The 16,860-nt window shown below is 48.3% G+C and overlaps 3 protein-coding genes across 3 annotated transcripts in view; 1 reads left to right on the plus strand and 2 right to left on the minus strand.

Annotated features, from left to right (window-relative positions):
- Positions 1 to 333: 333 nt before the first annotated feature.
- On the minus strand, positions 334 to 5,198 carry lsm12b (LSM12 homolog b). Its single transcript, XM_030339734.1, has 5 exons — positions 4,984 to 5,198; positions 3,423 to 3,556; positions 2,978 to 3,087; positions 1,325 to 1,451; positions 334 to 974 (listed from the first exon to the last, which is right to left on the minus strand). The coding sequence occupies exons 1-5, from the start codon at positions 5,108 to 5,110 to the stop codon at positions 882 to 884; spliced, it is 591 nt and encodes a 196-aa protein (XP_030195594.1). The 5' UTR covers positions 5,111 to 5,198; the 3' UTR covers positions 334 to 881.
- Positions 5,199 to 5,405: 207 nt separating this feature from the next.
- g6pc3 (glucose-6-phosphatase catalytic subunit 3) lies at positions 5,406 to 8,164 on the plus strand. The gene is made up of 6 exons (XM_030339730.1): positions 5,406 to 5,755; positions 6,068 to 6,174; positions 6,297 to 6,387; positions 6,471 to 6,589; positions 6,683 to 6,824; positions 7,237 to 8,164. Exons 1-6 carry the CDS (start codon positions 5,538 to 5,540, stop codon positions 7,577 to 7,579), a joined length of 1,020 nt encoding a protein of 339 aa, XP_030195590.1. The 5' UTR covers positions 5,406 to 5,537; the 3' UTR covers positions 7,580 to 8,164.
- The window catches only part of tanc2b (tetratricopeptide repeat, ankyrin repeat and coiled-coil containing 2b), a gene marked incomplete in the record, with an annotated part of 130,887 nt that continues 122,083 nt past the window's right edge, over positions 8,057 to 16,860 (minus strand). Inside the window, 4 exon segments of the mRNA XM_030339719.1 lie at positions 8,057 to 13,404; positions 13,836 to 13,936; positions 14,699 to 14,845; positions 15,657 to 15,748. Of these exon segments, the coding sequence (XP_030195579.1) occupies positions 11,235 to 13,404; positions 13,836 to 13,936; positions 14,699 to 14,845; positions 15,657 to 15,748 (2,510 nt within the window).

The following is a 16,860-nucleotide window of genomic DNA, read 5'->3' on the forward strand; positions in this document are numbered from 1 at the left end:
AAGACATGTATTTCAACAAAGGAAAATAAAGTTTTGCCGAAGTGCTGATAGCGTGACAGCGGTCTGAGCTCAGTGTGCTCTGCTCCGTCTGGGATCAGATTTCAAAGAGCTCAGGACGGTTCTGACCGATCCTTTGGGGCGCAACGCAAGATTATGTACGAGCTTTTTCAAAAAGTTAGAGCAAAAGGGAAATAGCGAGAAATATTGGCCTGAGAGCGTGTGAAGAGCGTCGTCACGCTCAATGCACGAGTTGAAAGCTCGGGCCCAAACACGTACGGAGAAACGGAGACACTCGAGTTCGTTGAAAAAGTTGTTAAAATTACAGTATTACAGTCAGAATTTTTGTTACTTTTATTTTAGAAAATGTCCTTTTAAAGTGTGGCGTTTCAAGTCACATTTTGTTTAAAATACAGAAAATACAGACACTTGTAGAACATGGATACAGCAAAAAGGAAACGATGACAGAAAATAAAGCTAACAAGCCTTTCTGACTGCGCTAGTTTTCTCTTTGTGAAGAAATGGAATTGAAGGCAAAGGTAGGAGGGAGCAAAAGAAAGGCTTTTCGGGACATGTAGGAAGGAAGAGAGGAGGTAGGGGGGCAGAATGAGACAAGTTAGTTAAGGAAACTATGCTTTATGGTTCATGTTTAAATTATTCTTTATAAAGTCTAATTTAATTTTTTTATCTTTCCTCTTTCTTTTTTGTCTTTTTCTCGTTTTTTTTTTTTTTCCTTTTAAATGGTATTTTGATCTTCGGGACCGAAAGGCCCTCAGCTCTCCTCCTCTTTCGTCTCAATAACGAGGGCGAGGACTGCAGGGCCGCTCCGGTGTCAGCCGCCAGACGGCCCGCCACGCCTTCCCTGGCCGACTCTCGCCGTCGACTCAAGAGGATAAAGTAGAGTCCTTCTGTGTTTGCTGTGCTTGTGAACGTTGCATGGACTTCTGACTTTCCACGTCTCTAAAATGTTTCTCGACCTACGCGGGCGGAGACACAGAACACGCACACAAATCAGAAATTGGACAACTGCTAAAACACGGATAAAACTTCTTTTTTTTTCCATTAGGGATTCTTCAAATATTTGGAAACTTTTGCAGAATTTCGAACGACCTGTAATTTGTGGCTGTACTGGAAAAATGTTCACACTTACTACCAATAGCTTCGGATTGGCTATTGCAGAGTTGACTACGTTTACGCAGCGCTACAACATTTTGTAGTTAGTCAAATATTGATTTTGGATACACCTGGATTGCACCAAGCCTCGCTCTGCAGTCACTTTAAGCCTGGGCTTCATGACTCAATGTGGATAGAAATCTATGGCACTTACTATTTTGCGTACATGACTTAAAGCGCTTCCCTCTTTGCCTTTGCAGTTGTCGACCTGGTAAGGCGGCGAGATTACGACGTCGTCCATCACAATTATGTTCTTCTCCTGCCATTTACAGTCTTTGATGCTGCAAAGGAAAAGGTAGAGAAGGATAAGTTCCCCAGTGGACAACTACGGGTTTGGTCTTGTGTGACGTGTGCTGTTGATGGATAAGAATATAAACTATTACCGTATAGAAAATATGCTATTTAAATACGAGAATACAATTCCTAACACATTAAAAAGGAACATGTAGACTCTTAAGGCTGCCATGCAAGGTCGTAGGGAGGACATGAAAATCAGGGCATTTATATGAATATGGTTGGGTAACAGCCAAATAAATAAACATTGTCAAGTTTCTATACAAAAGTTTGACAGCATTCCCATAGTGTTTATATTGTACTTCAATGCACACAATAGTGTTTCTTGTTGCAACTTGGCGTCTACTTCCTTATCAAGACATCTATAGAAAATTATCATGAACAAACTGCAACATCTACAGTACCCCATTCTTTTATAAAGAGAAGTTTCCCTTTGAACTAGAAGGCAAATCCGCTTTTGTAGTCGCATAGGTCAAGCACTTTCCTTCTCCCTTTTTCTGTCCCTCAAAAATGTCTACACTTCACTTTCCTAGCACTGTGTGCGTGTGTGTTAAACAACCTCCTCACCAAACTAACCCTACCTGTTTATATACTCATGTACATAGTTCGCCAACCTCTTGGCAGGTGGTTAAGGGTATAGATAATAAGCACACATTCTATGGCAGCCTCAAGTTCTGAGGCAGCCTGTCAATTTGCTGAGAATATATTTTTTTTTTTTAAAAGGAATATATCTTTGTTGCATACAGGGCATGGGTTAACCTGTCATTTGTAAATGCTTGGCACTTGTTACTATAAACATCCTTTTTGTACCAGAAGCCATATATTGTTGTTTCTCTTTCTTCTGAGAAATCTATTTATTTGTAGTCACTTATAGGATAGAAGAATCTACTTGCCTATTCGGTTTGTGAACTTTGTCAAACCATGAAGTCTAGGTTCATGAGATAGAAGCTACATTTGAACGTTTTGTGCGAAGGATGAGTGAATGGTTAACATTTGGACTCTCAGAGTCCGTGGGGAAAAATTGAGCCATCTTCTGTTCACTAAAGTTGTATCAGGCTATGTATCAAATGAAATAATCAACGGGAATTATTATGCTAAGGAGCATGCATTAGGTATTTGCAATATAGCCCAAACTAAACCAATTCCATGTTACATTATTTTACACATTACTCCAGTAATTAAGTCAACAATGTTCTGTGGATTTCTTAGTTTTCAGCTCTGAACAAACTAAAAGAGCTTAGAGGGAGCCAAGTGATGCTGCCATAAAATTGCTCTGCGCGGTCGAGATGGAGCTAGCGTGCTAGCAAGCCAACATTCTTGCTCCAAGTCCCCCCTCCCTGACTCCGGCACACGCCACTGGTTCTATTAATAATGTTTGCAGGTCAATCCCCGACTGTGGGGTCAAAACAAGTTTGGCTAACTCAAAGGGCTATGGTTCTGATGGATAAAAAGGTTATGGCTGCTTTGTGGTGCGATGCTTCTCTTGAGGCGAGGCGTCTCCAGTAATGCTTACGTTTTGTGAATGGTCTGGAATAGCTGCTGGCCCTCGACAGAAACCCCAGCACTGATTGCATAGGCTTGGGAAAGCTTATCCTCCTTTTCTGTCCGTGCCCGGTTGGCCAGCTGTGGGAAGATTAACAAAATTTTTTTTATGTGAAATAATTAGGAGTTGGTTTCATTGTAGACTTCACGGTTATATTAACATAAACATAGTGTTTCCCCAATTTATCCAAACAATATGTTAGCCCATTTGCATTTCCAGCCCCCTGTTCTGTTTGTAAAAGGCTGCCAATGATTTACAATTCCCAATAAATGAAAGTCCCGGATATCCGTGTACAATTAAAATTAGTGTGTAAGGCAGCCATCACGTTGCACTGCAGCTCTACCCTGCACCCAGCCATTGGGTATTGAACCCCCTAAATAAAGTTACCAAAGTCAATGACAGATGAAGGACATACCTTGCTAACATTCAGTGATGCTAGTGGAGGAGGAGTCTCTGTGCGGTCGTTTATGATATCCACATCCGAAACATAGGCTAAGTTGATCAGGATGACGTCATTGAGGTTCGCCTTTCCGCTGGAGGAAGCACATTCTGGGGAACACTCAAGTTAAGGCACCAAACTACTACAACTTGGCATCATGGTTCAGTGTTGCAATGTAACAGCAGTTGTTTCATACATGAAGAATCAAGTTTCATAATTGAAATGTGATAAAAGCAAGGCTTGGCATTAAACACCACTGTTACAAATGGGAACTGTCAAATCTATACCATTAAAAGACACTGTAAGGAGAGATAGGTCCGGGGAAGTGACTTAACCTGAGATAGCTAACTAAATGCTTAAAGAAACCACTCTAGCATAAACTAAATCCCTTTAAACATAGAGAAAATTGCCAGAATACACGTCAGCATGATTACATATTAAAATAAACCCAAGGTTAATTTCATGTCAAGGGTGACAAGTCCAAATGCACATTTAAATAAAAGCCTAAATGGACTGACCTCTAGCATAGTAGGAAAGTAAAGGTAAGAATCGCAAAGAAAATGTGTCAACGTCAGACTAGTTAGGAATGAATTGCTCCTAAATCCATTTTTACATAAAGTTAATATTAACCAAATGGTTGGAGAATTCACCAAGGCCTATAGCAACAAAAAATATATATATATTCCATTACCTAGTGCTCCGATTATCTAGAAATTAATTCAGCCGGTTGACTACTGTAAGCGTAAAGTGTGCGTCTCTCTTGGCCATTTAATGTTGAAGTGAGCAACACACCCATGTATAACGAGGTGTAATGCAGTGGGGTGACTCGAACATCCCTACCACCATTTAACCAACACGTTTCAGGTGGTTTCACAATTGATATCGCATTACACCGTTACGCATGTCGGGAACCATTATTAAACGGAGGAAATGAGAAGGGCAGCACGGATAAGAAGGACAGCGGGGATAAGGCAGCAGCTCTTAGCGGCGGCTGACCGGTCACAGCGGCTAGCTCACTTTGTTAGCATGCTACCAGCTACCCACTGGTGGTCAGCAGTCGTGAATAGTCGTGAGCCATTAGATGTAACCCAAAACACGAGCATTACTTCCCAGCATTGTGTGACACTAATTACAGCACCGACACGGCCGTGTTTTAACGTCTAAACGAGCTGGGATGAGCAGCTTTCGTTAACTAGGATCGGGCTGTGCTCCACAGCCATGATGCCGTGCTAGAGACCGCTGCCAGATAGTGATCCGTGTGTTACATTGCCTACAGCCACAACACGGCACCGCAGCACAGCGGTGCTTCCATCAAAAAATAGCCCGAGATATGTAGATCAATAATTCGGACAGTTGACCGGCGAAGAAAATAAAGAAATACGTGAATCGTAAGAGTTAAAACCGACAAAGATGGTCCTCTCTGCTAGCATCCATTGCGCCTGCGCGGATCACTATTTGACATATTTTCGGTTACCCTAAAGGCCCGTGCAGCGCGCGAGGCCGACGGAGGCTCCACAGCTCGGGAAAGAAAGGATACTCAGAGTCAACATCTTGGACTGGTAGTCGAACGCGACCACCTCTCCTTGCAGACGTTGGCCCAAGCAGGTGAGGCAAGAGACATGGCTCCCGACGCTGAAATACTCCCCCGGTCCAGGAGCCGCCATCTTCTCCGCCAGGAAACCGGAGCGCCTACCTTACGTAAAGACGACGCGGTGACGTCGTGTTCAGCCCACTCGACGCTTAGGGCGTGTCGAGTCGGCTTCCCCCCTTTACCCATTCATTATTCAATATCGAAATATGTGGATGTTGTTTTTTAATTCATGGCCGGTGTATTGTGATCTGTACACAAAACCGTCCGAAGGCATATTCTGTATAAACTATCCGTTGCATTACAAAATGTATGTATTGTTTGCATTGTCCCTCTGGCGAATATATTTCAATAATCTTACTCTGGCGCCCCCTGGAGGAACTATAGAAAATATATCTGCTCGTTGGGGCCGCAAGGCAACGACCATTAGTTTTTCTGAAACATAGCATCCCATTATACAGTGGATTGAGGCCAAGCCAGGTCCACAAAAGAGTGCACATAAGATGGAAGCTGTGCACACCCATGGCGTCTGGGTGGCTGACAGCCTCCAGCAGAAGACGATGAGCCAGGAGAAGCTATGGCTGATCATCACGCATATGGGGGACCCCAAAGCAGCCTTTCTGCTGATCTTCCCGCTGACATACTTCATCCACAGGCGAACTGGGACCACCGTGCTGTGGGTGGCGGCGGTCTCAGAGTGGCTGAACTTGGTGTTCAAATGGTGAGTCGGATCTACACCTCGTGAGGGGGAAACTAATCGTTCAGAAAATATTGTTGATAATGTAGCATTGTCATTGAAATAATAGTATCATTTTTTTGGATACTATTGCATGCTTATGCATGATTTTAGCACCAATGGTACAATTTAAAACAATACAAAATACGATAAACTTGAGTAATTATGAAATCCGTATATCAATATTGGTCCGTCCGTATTTACGCTCCTCCAGAAACCAAGGCCAGAATACAAGGCGTCAGAAGCGCAGACATATGTCAAATTAAATAAACTAAACGTAATATTTGTTATTTGCAGGTTTCTCTTTGGAGAAAGACCATACTGGTGGATAGGTGAATCCCGTTTATTCGTTAACAACCACCCCCAAGTTATTCAATTCGCCTCCACTTGTGAAACCGGCCCCGGTAAGAATGGTTCCTATGGTCTATAATATAGTTCAGCACCAGTCCATAACATGTGGTCAAATAGACCATCTATTTGTTGCAATTTAAAATGATAATGGTGCATGTTTTGCTTTATAATCTAGGCAGTCCCTCGGGTCATGCTATGGTGACTGCAGCAGTGTGGTGGGTGATCGTGTCAGCGGTGGGCTCCTCTCTGTACTCCCGCACCCGAAGGTGCGTCTCTGGTCAAAACGTGTACCACGCATGCGCATGTTGTCTTTAATGTTCCACTAATACTTATTTTTGTCTGTCTTTAGTGTTATCTGGACAGCACTTCCATACCTTCTTTATATTACCTTGCTCGTTGCTGTCGGACTGTCACGCATCTTCATCCTCGCCCATTTCCCTCATCAAGTTGTCGCTGGATCAATTACAGGTCGGTTTGTGAATGCAGTTTAATTCTACTTTGCACTTACCGATGACACTACAGATCTAGCCGCAATTCAACTTTTGTCTCGTCACTCACCAGGTTTTATTTTGGGGGTCATTTTGAACCCTCGGGCTCCTGAACAGCGACCCCTGCTTTTTTATGTTGGTTCCAGCCTCGGTCTGCTCCTCACTGCTCTGCTGATGAAAATTGGACTGGAAGAGCTGGGATTCGACCTCTCATGGCGAGTACTTCCTGCATCCACAATAAATAAATATTAAAACGTATTAACTGTAAGCTTAAAAATAGCAAAAGTACGCAGGATCAATTAAATTGAACAACTATGGGGTAATCTTAAATGCTACGCATTCCTTTATTTTTGTATATTCTGATATATTTGAGGTAAATATTAAAAACGAGCCAAACACCGGCCCTTACTAAGCACTTATTGGTTAGCCTTAGATAACTCCCCCTCACCTGTTATAACCTGGTTATCCGGTCACATGCCTTTTTACAGGGGATGAAAATAACCTGAAAGCATCTTTTAAAGGCCGGGTTTGCTCTGCTTTAAAGGTTACATTTTCCGCTTCTTTCCAAGCCAAATCACATTGTGAAAATATATATATTTTTCTCTCTCTGTTTATATAATGTCACAGGTCCATTACTTTGGCCAAGAAGTGGTGCGCACATTCGGAATGGGTCCGGTTGGACTCCGCCCCGTTTTCCTCTCTGACGCGGGACTGCGGAGCCATCCTGGGCCTGGGACTCTCCCAGTACTGGAAGCCCAGGGGGTGGCCTCTTCCCTGGGCATCCCGAGCACTGTGTCTGGCCCTGTCCTCCATGGGGCTGTACCACATCAACCGCTTCCCACTCCCCGTTCAGCCGCTGCCGCTGTTCTACGGACTCTTCCTGCTGAAGTTCCTCCTGGTGCCTCAGGTGGTGATGGTGGTGGTGCCTGCTGGGGTTCACCTGCTCACGAGCAAAATGAAGAGGGACTGAAATGTGGAGAGCAAGGGGATGTGTACCGTCGCTAGCAGCTATAGCAACAACTCTGGCGTTAAACCTCCTTGAGAGGATGCTTTTAGTCTCGAGCTGTTTGAGCTGTTCCTTTTTCTCATCTTTTTTTTGAACCACAAATGTGATATTGGATTCATGTTATTCAATTATGCAAATGTTTGCGTCTGTGTTGGTCTATTATGTTGGTTCACGGGTTTCAATAATGCAAAACTCTACTTTGGTGTTCAAAGATTATTATGCGATGGTTTACTGGTTTCATTTCCTTCAATGACGCTAATCTTTACTTTGGTGTTCAAAGACTGCTAAATGTTGTGTTTAACAGGCGCAAATGTCATTTCATGTTTAGCCTTAAAGGGACTTCATTCATTTCAGCCAAGCATGGGAAAGGAAAATGCCTATGCACAAGTGTGTGTGTGTGTTCTACACAAGTCAAAATGTAAATAACTGACATGCAGGGTGTGACAGTTGGTAAGCATTTATAAATGTTTCTTTTTGTTCCAGTACATACTGTGTGTTGACTGTACAGATTACAATCATTTATCATGAGATAAAAACACATTCTTTTTATTGTTTTTAGTCATACTTTTGTATCGTTTAATCACAGCGATCTGAAAGCTCACATTTACACACAAATAGAACTCTGCTCAGCAAGCGAATACATTAAATTAAAATAAATGACTCTGGAGTTTTGCCGTCGTCTGGCACAGTTGAAGAAAATGATTCAGGGAGAGTTTCCTTATTTTATTCCCAAATCCAGACAGTATATATCGCACACTCACACACCAGAATCAGGACACTGCTTTACATATTTCTGCTGGAGCTCATGGAAAGAATCGAACATGCATTGGACTATTTACATCAAACTAATATACATCCACATGTTGAAACCATACGCCCCCCAAAAGTTCTTCTGTTCAAATTAAGTATTATACAGTCGCACCTTTTCCTCCGGTCTGATCTGTCGGACATCTCTCTCTCACATGGCAGAACACGCTATTGAGGGAAGAAACGTTATGAGGCAGACCCGAATTAAATAACTAGTGGGCAGCCATTCAAAATCTTTTCTATTTTCTATATGATCAACAAAAAAGAAAACCTGCATTCATCTGTGAGTGACATCCAACCAAAACAGCCTCAATCCTCAATAACCAAACTAAATATAAATATATAGCAGATGTGACCAGATTTAATTAATTTGGTTGCATTGACAGCACAAATATAAAAAATATCAGCACAGTGGCAGATATTTGCTTTGTGCATGAAACCAGTTGATTAAAAATGGCTTTCCTGTTTCCGGCAGATGAATTAGCCCAGTGGTGGATTATCTGAGCATAATGTCGAAAGCGTAACCTCAACCCTACCCAGTGGAGACATTCATACAGCAGATATAATGTATGCTAAGAAAGTCTGTACAAGATTCTCATTGAAAAGTTCCTGCTCTCCCTTCCCGTCACTTGGCATTATGAAACATAGTCGTGCCTAGGCCCGCTCAGTGAGCAGTCAGGGAGTCCACGTATAGACCAACCAGGCACTCTTCCCCCCCACATCAGAACAGTAAATTAAATACATAAAGTGCACCCTCAGTTTTAGAACATCCCAGGCGTTTTAGTGCAGAAATGGCAGAACAATAAAGGTGTAGCATGGGTAAATGGAAAGAAAAGGCATCCGATAATGCAGAAGAAGAAAATGTCCCAACGGATTCGGGTGCACACAATGTGTGTGCTTGTATCAGTGTTGTTTAGAAGCCTTGCGTTTCTCCACATCCCGTCAAGCGGTTCCCACGCATGTTCCTTTTAAGTAGTTTACGACACTCATCGGCTATGAGCACCGGTACATTTGCTATTTTATCATTGAGTCTGTATAGTAAAGGAAAAAACAGAATCCCTCTAAACAAAAATCAAACAACAAATCAATGTATTGCACGAATGGCCTATTATAGTGTTGAATACAGTACACTGTCTTTTGAGAATTTAGCAAAACTATTTTTCTATGAGCTTGTACAAAACTACCGCCCTAGGCGTCTTCACAAGCAAACAGTGAAGCGAGAATTCCAAAGTGGTTTATTGATTTCGAGCCGGTCCCACTGCCTGGGCCAAGACGATGCCACGAGACAGCCGCCATGGCGGTTAGTTGAAGTTCACACTAAGGCATAGGATGAGGTCTGTTATAATACAGCGACACACACACACACACACACACGCACACGCACACGCACACGCGTGCGAGTGCACCCACGCAACTGAAGATATACAGTGGAGCCTCAACAAACTGAACCTCAAACATCTGACCTGGTAAGATTGTAGAAAAAGAAAACAAAATGGGTAAGGAGGGGGCTGTCCATAAAGTACGACCACTCTGGCCACCAAAGTCCGTTTTCGTTGTTGTGTGCAGTAGTTTAGGTGTATCTTTGTTAATACATGCAAGAGAAGCATTTTAACATCAACAATACCGTAGCCCGAATCTAGCCCAAACCCGTTCATGCACAGTTCTTCTGTATCTGCGGGCTGAGCGTTTGGTGGACGGCACGGCGTCACTATGTGTTTTGTGTGTGGATCTCTAATGTTTCAGGTCAGGTCTGTGGAGCTCCACCCCACAGGAGCTCGGTCCGCAGGGAAGGGCTATCTACAGCGTGGGAGCGGAACTATTGTTGACTTGAACTTTCGCGCGATGCGTGACGACAAAAGAAGAGGTTGGAAACATAATGGAGGTAATTCTTGTCTTTTTGAAGTTGGCCAATGTCCCCCCCCTCCCCCTCCCCCCCTGGTAGCGTTTCCCAGCGTGACTAGTGAAGGGACACGAAGGCATGGTTCTCAACAGAATACAATTCAAAAACGCAAACTAGGTTTGGTTCGTATCTCTATGTACAATATATAACTTAATAATAAATATTGTCATTTATTTTCCATTAAGTACTGAGTTGTCGAGTTGTTTTTGTCATCTTTTTCTGCGGCAATGTACAGTATTGAACATATAATATTGTATTACATAGATTAGTGCCTACTTGCGACCTCTGGCTTCTTCGAGCACACGCTGTGAAAGAACAGAAGATGGGTACGTAGTTCCACGAGTACGATGACCGGGTCCGACCCGCTGTTCTGTCCCCCTCTCGGATCTCACACCAACCGCGCCCTCCCCATTGTGCCACACTTCCTCCCGGAAGTGCACGTGTCTTTTTGATTGAGCGTGAGATCGGAGAGAAGGGACCACCATCCTTGGTAACCCTAGAGAGCTTCTGTGCAGAGCAGGATGATGAATCGATGGCGTGTTGTGGTTGTCGTGGGGATATATCTGAAGTGTGTCGCTTCCCGGTGCGGGCCCCTACTGACCGCTGTTCCCCCCGTCCCTCCCGTCCCCCCCCTCTCTCTCTCCGTGCGGGAGATCAGAAGCCCACACTGCTCTATTTACTCTATTTCTAGTATACTCTTTTGAGTTCAAGTCGTGAGTTCTTTTCGGACGAGTCGCATACGCCGAGTTCAGCAGCCACGCCCTCCCTCTCTCTCCCTCTCTCTCCCTCTCTCTCCCTCTCCCTCTCTCTCCCTCTCTCCCTCTCTTTTGCTCGCGATCCTCTCACTCCCGTCCGTGCGTCCGTCCGCTCCGACCCGCACCGGCGACACACACACACACGCACACGAGGCCGTCACACGTTGGACTCCACAAAGGGTCTCTTTGGTTTGATGGGGGAGCTGGGGCCCTGGGTCCGGGAGTCCCGGGAGAGCTGGCGGTACATGTTGTCCTGGTAGGCCTGCGCCACGGGCAGCGTCCGGGCCACCTTGACGTCCGGGTAGGTGGGCACCTGGCTCACGCGCTCCAGGATGTCCCCGCCGCCGCCGCTGCCGCCGCCGCCGCCACGCGACCCGTTGGCCAGCTTGCCCAGCGAGGACGGCTGCGACTGGGAGTAGTAGTCTTCCTCCAGCAGGTGGCCGTTCTGGGCGTTGTTGGTCTTGTTGTAGTAGGCGATGTTGCCCAGCGAGGTGGGCGGGCTGTAGGTGGAGCCCTGCTGCACCAGCTGGCCGGGCGAGGTGGGGCTGATGGCCGAGTCCATGGACGTCATGGCCCAGGGCCGGGAGGGCTGGTGCAGGTACTGCTGCTGCTGCGTGCGCGCCGTCTTGTCGATGATGCCCATGAAGGGCGTGTTGCGGGAGCGCGTGGCCTCGCCCGGGTACAGCCCCCCGCCGCCCTGCGAGGGCGAGATGGGCGAGATGTCGTCGCAGCCGCGCTCGTACGTGGCCTGCAGGGAGATCTCCATGCCCTGGATGGACGAGGACGGCCGGAAGCCCGGCGCCAGGTTGCAGGTGGAGCCGGCGGCGATGTTGTTGCTGGACGGGGAGAAGCGCAGGCCCACGCTCTGGGAGTGGATGAGGGGCCGGGGCGTGGGCACGTGCGGCTTGATCTCCGCCGTGTTGGCGCTGACCGGCCGCCGCGCCATGTGCGCCATCTCCGGGGACTCCAGCTGGCACTGGGGCATGGCGTTGGCGCGCTCCAGCACGTGCTCCGACACGGGGTAGTAGGCGGCCGACTGGCTGCGGCTGATCTGCGGCGTGGGGCCGTAGCGGGCGGCCCCGGGACCCCCGCTGCTGGCGCGGTAGGCAGAGGAGGGGCGCTGGGGCGGCTCTTCCTTCAACAGGTTGGGCTCCATGACCCCTCCTCGGCCCCCGTGCTGACAGAGGGCCCCGGCGCTCAGGCTGGCCTGCACCTGCGCCATGGGCCGCCCGTCCAGGGAGGGCTGGTACATCAGCCGGCTCTCCATCTCGCCGCCGCCACCGCCGCCGCCGCCGCCGCCCGGGTAGCGGCTGCCCATGTTGTGGCCCATCTGGCCCACGTAGCCGCTGTTGGGCTGGCTGGTGCGCACGATCTGGGCGATGGAGGGCTGCAGGCGCAGGCCCTGCGCCTGGTGGTGCTGGGAGGACAGCGAGGGCTGCGAGCTGAGCTGGAAGGAGCGCTGGCTGGCGAGCTTGGACAGCGGCGACTTGGGCCGGCCGGGCGGCTGCTGCTCCGTCTGGTAGCGCACGGGGGAGCCCGACTGCGAGCGGTACAGGCACACGCCCTCGGCCGGCGGGCTCACCCGGTACTGGGCCGAGCGGCGCAGCGGCGAGGGGGGCGGGCTCTGGTGCTCCATGCCCTGGCCGCCGCCCCCCAGCGGCGGGCTGTAGCGGTAGGACGCCAGGTGCACCGGGGAGGTGTGCGGCGGGCTGTGGCGGTAGTGGGAGTTGTGGTGCGTGGGCGAGAGGGAGGGCGAGGCGGACTGGTAGGTGCAGTGGGTGGGCGAGGACATGGAGGAGGCGGTGGGGTGGTACTCGTACGGCTGCCCCATGGGGGACACCCCGGACAGGTAGGCGTGGTCGGGGTGCGTGGGGGACAGCGGCGGGCTGTGGATGATGGGCAGGCTGGAGCAGGTGTTGGAGTGGGAGTCGGGCGGCGGCAGGCCCAGGGACATGGCCTCCAGCTCCTGCTCCAGGTAGTCGTCGTCCTCGAACAGGTCCTGCACGGGCTCCATGTCCTCCAGCCGGGGCTCCGGCGGGGGGGGCAGGGGCATGGACAGGGAGAGGCACTCCTCGTCCCCCAGCTCCTCAGGGGGGGGCGTGGGGGGAGGGGAGGGGGGAGGCTCCAGCTCCAGGAGCTGCTGCTGCTGCTGCTGCAGCTGGAGCTGGAGCTGCAGCTGCAGCTGTGGCTGCCCGCCCATCTCCTCCTCCTCCTGGTCGAACTGCCGGCACTCCTCCTCCACCCGCTGCAGCAGCCTCTGGATCTCCCGGTTGTTGGGGCAGTGCCTCATGGCTTCGTTGAGGTCGTCGAGAGCTTCAGGGAACTGTCTGCAACGACCAGATCGATTGTCGGTGTTAACACGCCTTTTAAAACATTCGGAGCACAACAACGGGTCTGGGGCGATCGATGCTGCACTTACGTTCTCTCCTGGCTTCACTAAGACATCCGTTACTTGTACCATTCGCCAGAAGGACTTTGTTTCGATGTGCCCAAGAGTATTTAGCCAGGGCGTGCCCGCCAATAACGTGAACAATAGCAGTGGTCATTTGGTTCTCGTGATGAGATGTTTACAATGTAGAGTAATAGTCAGCTGACTCGTCTAAGTGTTATTGCTATTGTTAAGGATTGTGTTACGACTGCAGAATCTGTGCGTCACGGTGATTCGGACAAATCACATTGCATCATAGCGGTATCATCCAGACCGAGAGCATATTTATGAATGGTGAAACACTACCAAAGACCCGAACCCCCCCGTTACCTGCTGCTCCGCTTGGCGCGGGCCCGGGCGTAGTACGCCTCGTACGACTTGGGCTTCAGCTCCAGCGCCTTGGTCGCAAATTCCTCCGCCATCCCAAAGTCCTGAGGAAAGGGACGAAAACTTGTGTTAGGGACGTCGCTGCCAACAACCATCCGGAGGGACCACCAGGACCACCGAGAGGAGCTGGGGTTGGCTAAAGAAAATACAAAGTCGCACTCCAATTCCCCCGTCCCTTTTGAGACACTTGGCTGGGCTCCGATGGCCCACAAGGGAGCCCGAAGCAAGAGCCCGTCAGGTGGGGGTGGGCTTGAGATTTAATTGGGCGGATTTGAGTAAAAGGGGGGAACGGGCACCTCGATGGACCAATGGCTGGCTGCGACCACGGAACGAGGGAGGGAGCAGACGCCGGTAAAGGTTGACGCATTTAAAAGGGGTAGTCCAAGGATGGTCAAACCGGGGTTTGGCCAAGATTGATATCGTCTGAGCTTTGAGCGTGGATCCTTGCGGTCCACTAGGCCCAGGTTTGCGTTCTTTCTTATTAAGGCTCAGATGCTAAAATAAACCCCATAAGTTAACATCACCAAAGCCTGACGACAGTGAACGCTCACCATGGGTTCAAAGGTCACTTATACATGGCGTGATAGCCCACGGTGTGACTCAATCGGTATAAGGTCGCGGGGAGACGAAGCTCTGTTCGTTTGTATATTTTATTTACGTGACCATATTTTTGTTTTATGTTAAAAAAATCAAATCAAAGAACCAGTTCTTCTTGTTTTGGGGAACCAGTTCTTGTCGTTCACGTTCGGGATTCGTTCGTTGTGAACGAATCGATCGCGACCGACTCATCCCTAGTGGTAACTCACGTTCATTTTCCGGCGACATCGGGACAGGTTGAGGAAGAGAGACACTTTGAGTTCCCTGAAGGCCTTGAGGTCCTCGCTGAAGCCCTCACGGGGGAACTTCTTGAGGGCGTACTGGTAGCGCTGAGCCGCCTCCTTCACCTTCCCCTTCTGCTGGGAGCACACAGAGAGGCGCTCAGAGCATGAGAACACATCGTCCAACACGTGTTCACGTACTCATACAGACACACAGCCTTATGGGGCATTTTTATAGTTAATAGTTAGTTAATATTTAGATATAGTTTATAGTTAAGGGGGATTAGAGTTAGTTCAAATTAGCAGTGTATCAGTGTATTATAATTAGATTGCAATTAGTGGACTACAATATATATACATATATATATATATATATATATGTATGTGTGTTTGAGGATCAACAAACAAATTGCGGGCTGCTTCCACGATCATGGAGTAGAACAACTAGGATTCCTCCTATACTTGAAAATATTAATTTTAAGATATCAGCTTGCAAGCAATGTGTGCTGGAGCTGGAAATATTATTACGCATTATTTGACTCCCAGGGAAGAGCCACTGGGAGGCGCTGTTGTGGAATGAGGAGTGAACTGGATTTGTGTTACGTGAATATTGTGCATATTTTGTTGGTGGGAGGATAGAGAGGGTCTCCAAAAGAAAATGAAAGAAAGAAAGGTGGAGTTAAATAAAAGAAGGACAAAAGAAAGAAAGAAAAGTTGAAAAAGAGAGACAAAATGATTGGAAGGAAACACAAAGTAAAGAATGAAAGAAAAGTGGAAAAGAAAGACAACATTTTTTGAGGAAAAAAGAAAGAAAGACGGAGAGAAAGAAAAAGAAATAGATAAACAAAGACAGAGAAAGAGAAATAAAGAAGGGAAGAAGGAAGGGGAAGGGGTTGATGTTTGAGGGGAGGAGCTGCAGAGTGCGCCTCCCTCCCGGGGCTCGGACCTTGTAGAAGGCGTCTCCCTCCTCCACCAGCTTGCTGAGCAGGATGATCATGATGTCGGGCTTGGAGGTGGCCATGGCCCACGTGGCCGGACCTGGGGCACAGCGAGAAAGACAAGAGGGGGGAGGACAGCAGGGTCACAAAACCTGAGGAGAGGGCGATGGGAGGATGAACGGAAGGAGAGGAGAGAGGAAGGAAGTCGCTGTACACACCACCACCACGACGACAACAACAACAACAGCAACATCAACAGCAACGACGACAACAATGACAATAACAACAGCTACATTACAAACAGCAAACCAAAATGGGGGAATGTAGGGAGACAGACAGCCAGTCCGTAGGAGAGGAGGTGAGGGGGGGTTACACCCTTCTAGTACCACATCCCTACAATAATAACGATCACCATGGCGACGCGGTCAAGCACGAGTTCTGCAGGTTAACAGAAGGTGTGGTCACGGTTCTCGGGATTCGACCCCAGACAGCAGCACTCCAGTGTAGGTTAGGGCCAATAAAGTATAACGGACGATTAGATGCAAACTACATCTCTTGACGCCCTATACCCACGATATCATACTGGGAGGTTACCACCGGACACTGTTAACGCAGTTTTGGGCATGAACCCGGTGCAGAAGAGCAGTGGAATTATTAAGATACTTGTGATTCTGGTCTTCGGCCCGACACAAGATAACATGAAATGAGTCCTCATGGTCAATCTGATTATCCTTGAAAATCTCTAAGGTAGTAGAAAAAAGGACAAAATGTTTAAAGGTCCTATGACATGCCACCAGGTGTTGGCTGATTAGCCGTTACAAGCCGTTCTGGCTTGTAACGGCTTGTAATGACATCACAGGTGGGCACGCCCACCTGTGATGTCATAAGGGACAGATTTCCAAAACGGCTTGTAACGGCTAATCAGCCAACACCTGGTGGCATTTCATGGGACCTTCAAGCAGTTAAAAAGTAAATGTCTGGGTTTTCTATGTCGCTGGTTAGACACGCACAACACACCATAGATACGGTACGGACCGGCTTTCGCACGGGGAGACACGGGGACAGGGGGGGGGGGGCAGCTACAGGAAGTAGGAAGTTGGAGGTAGGGGGGGGGGGGGGGGGGGTGAGGGTGTGTGGGCAGGCAAGAGGGTTACACAACAGGACTCCTCTTAAGACAAACAGGGTGTGGGGGCGTGTTGGGGTGACACACAG

The sequence above is a fragment of the Gadus morhua genome, chromosome 18, assembly GCF_902167405.1.
Source record: "Gadus morhua chromosome 18, gadMor3.0, whole genome shotgun sequence".
Lineage (NCBI taxonomy): Eukaryota > Metazoa > Chordata > Actinopteri > Gadiformes > Gadidae > Gadus > Gadus morhua.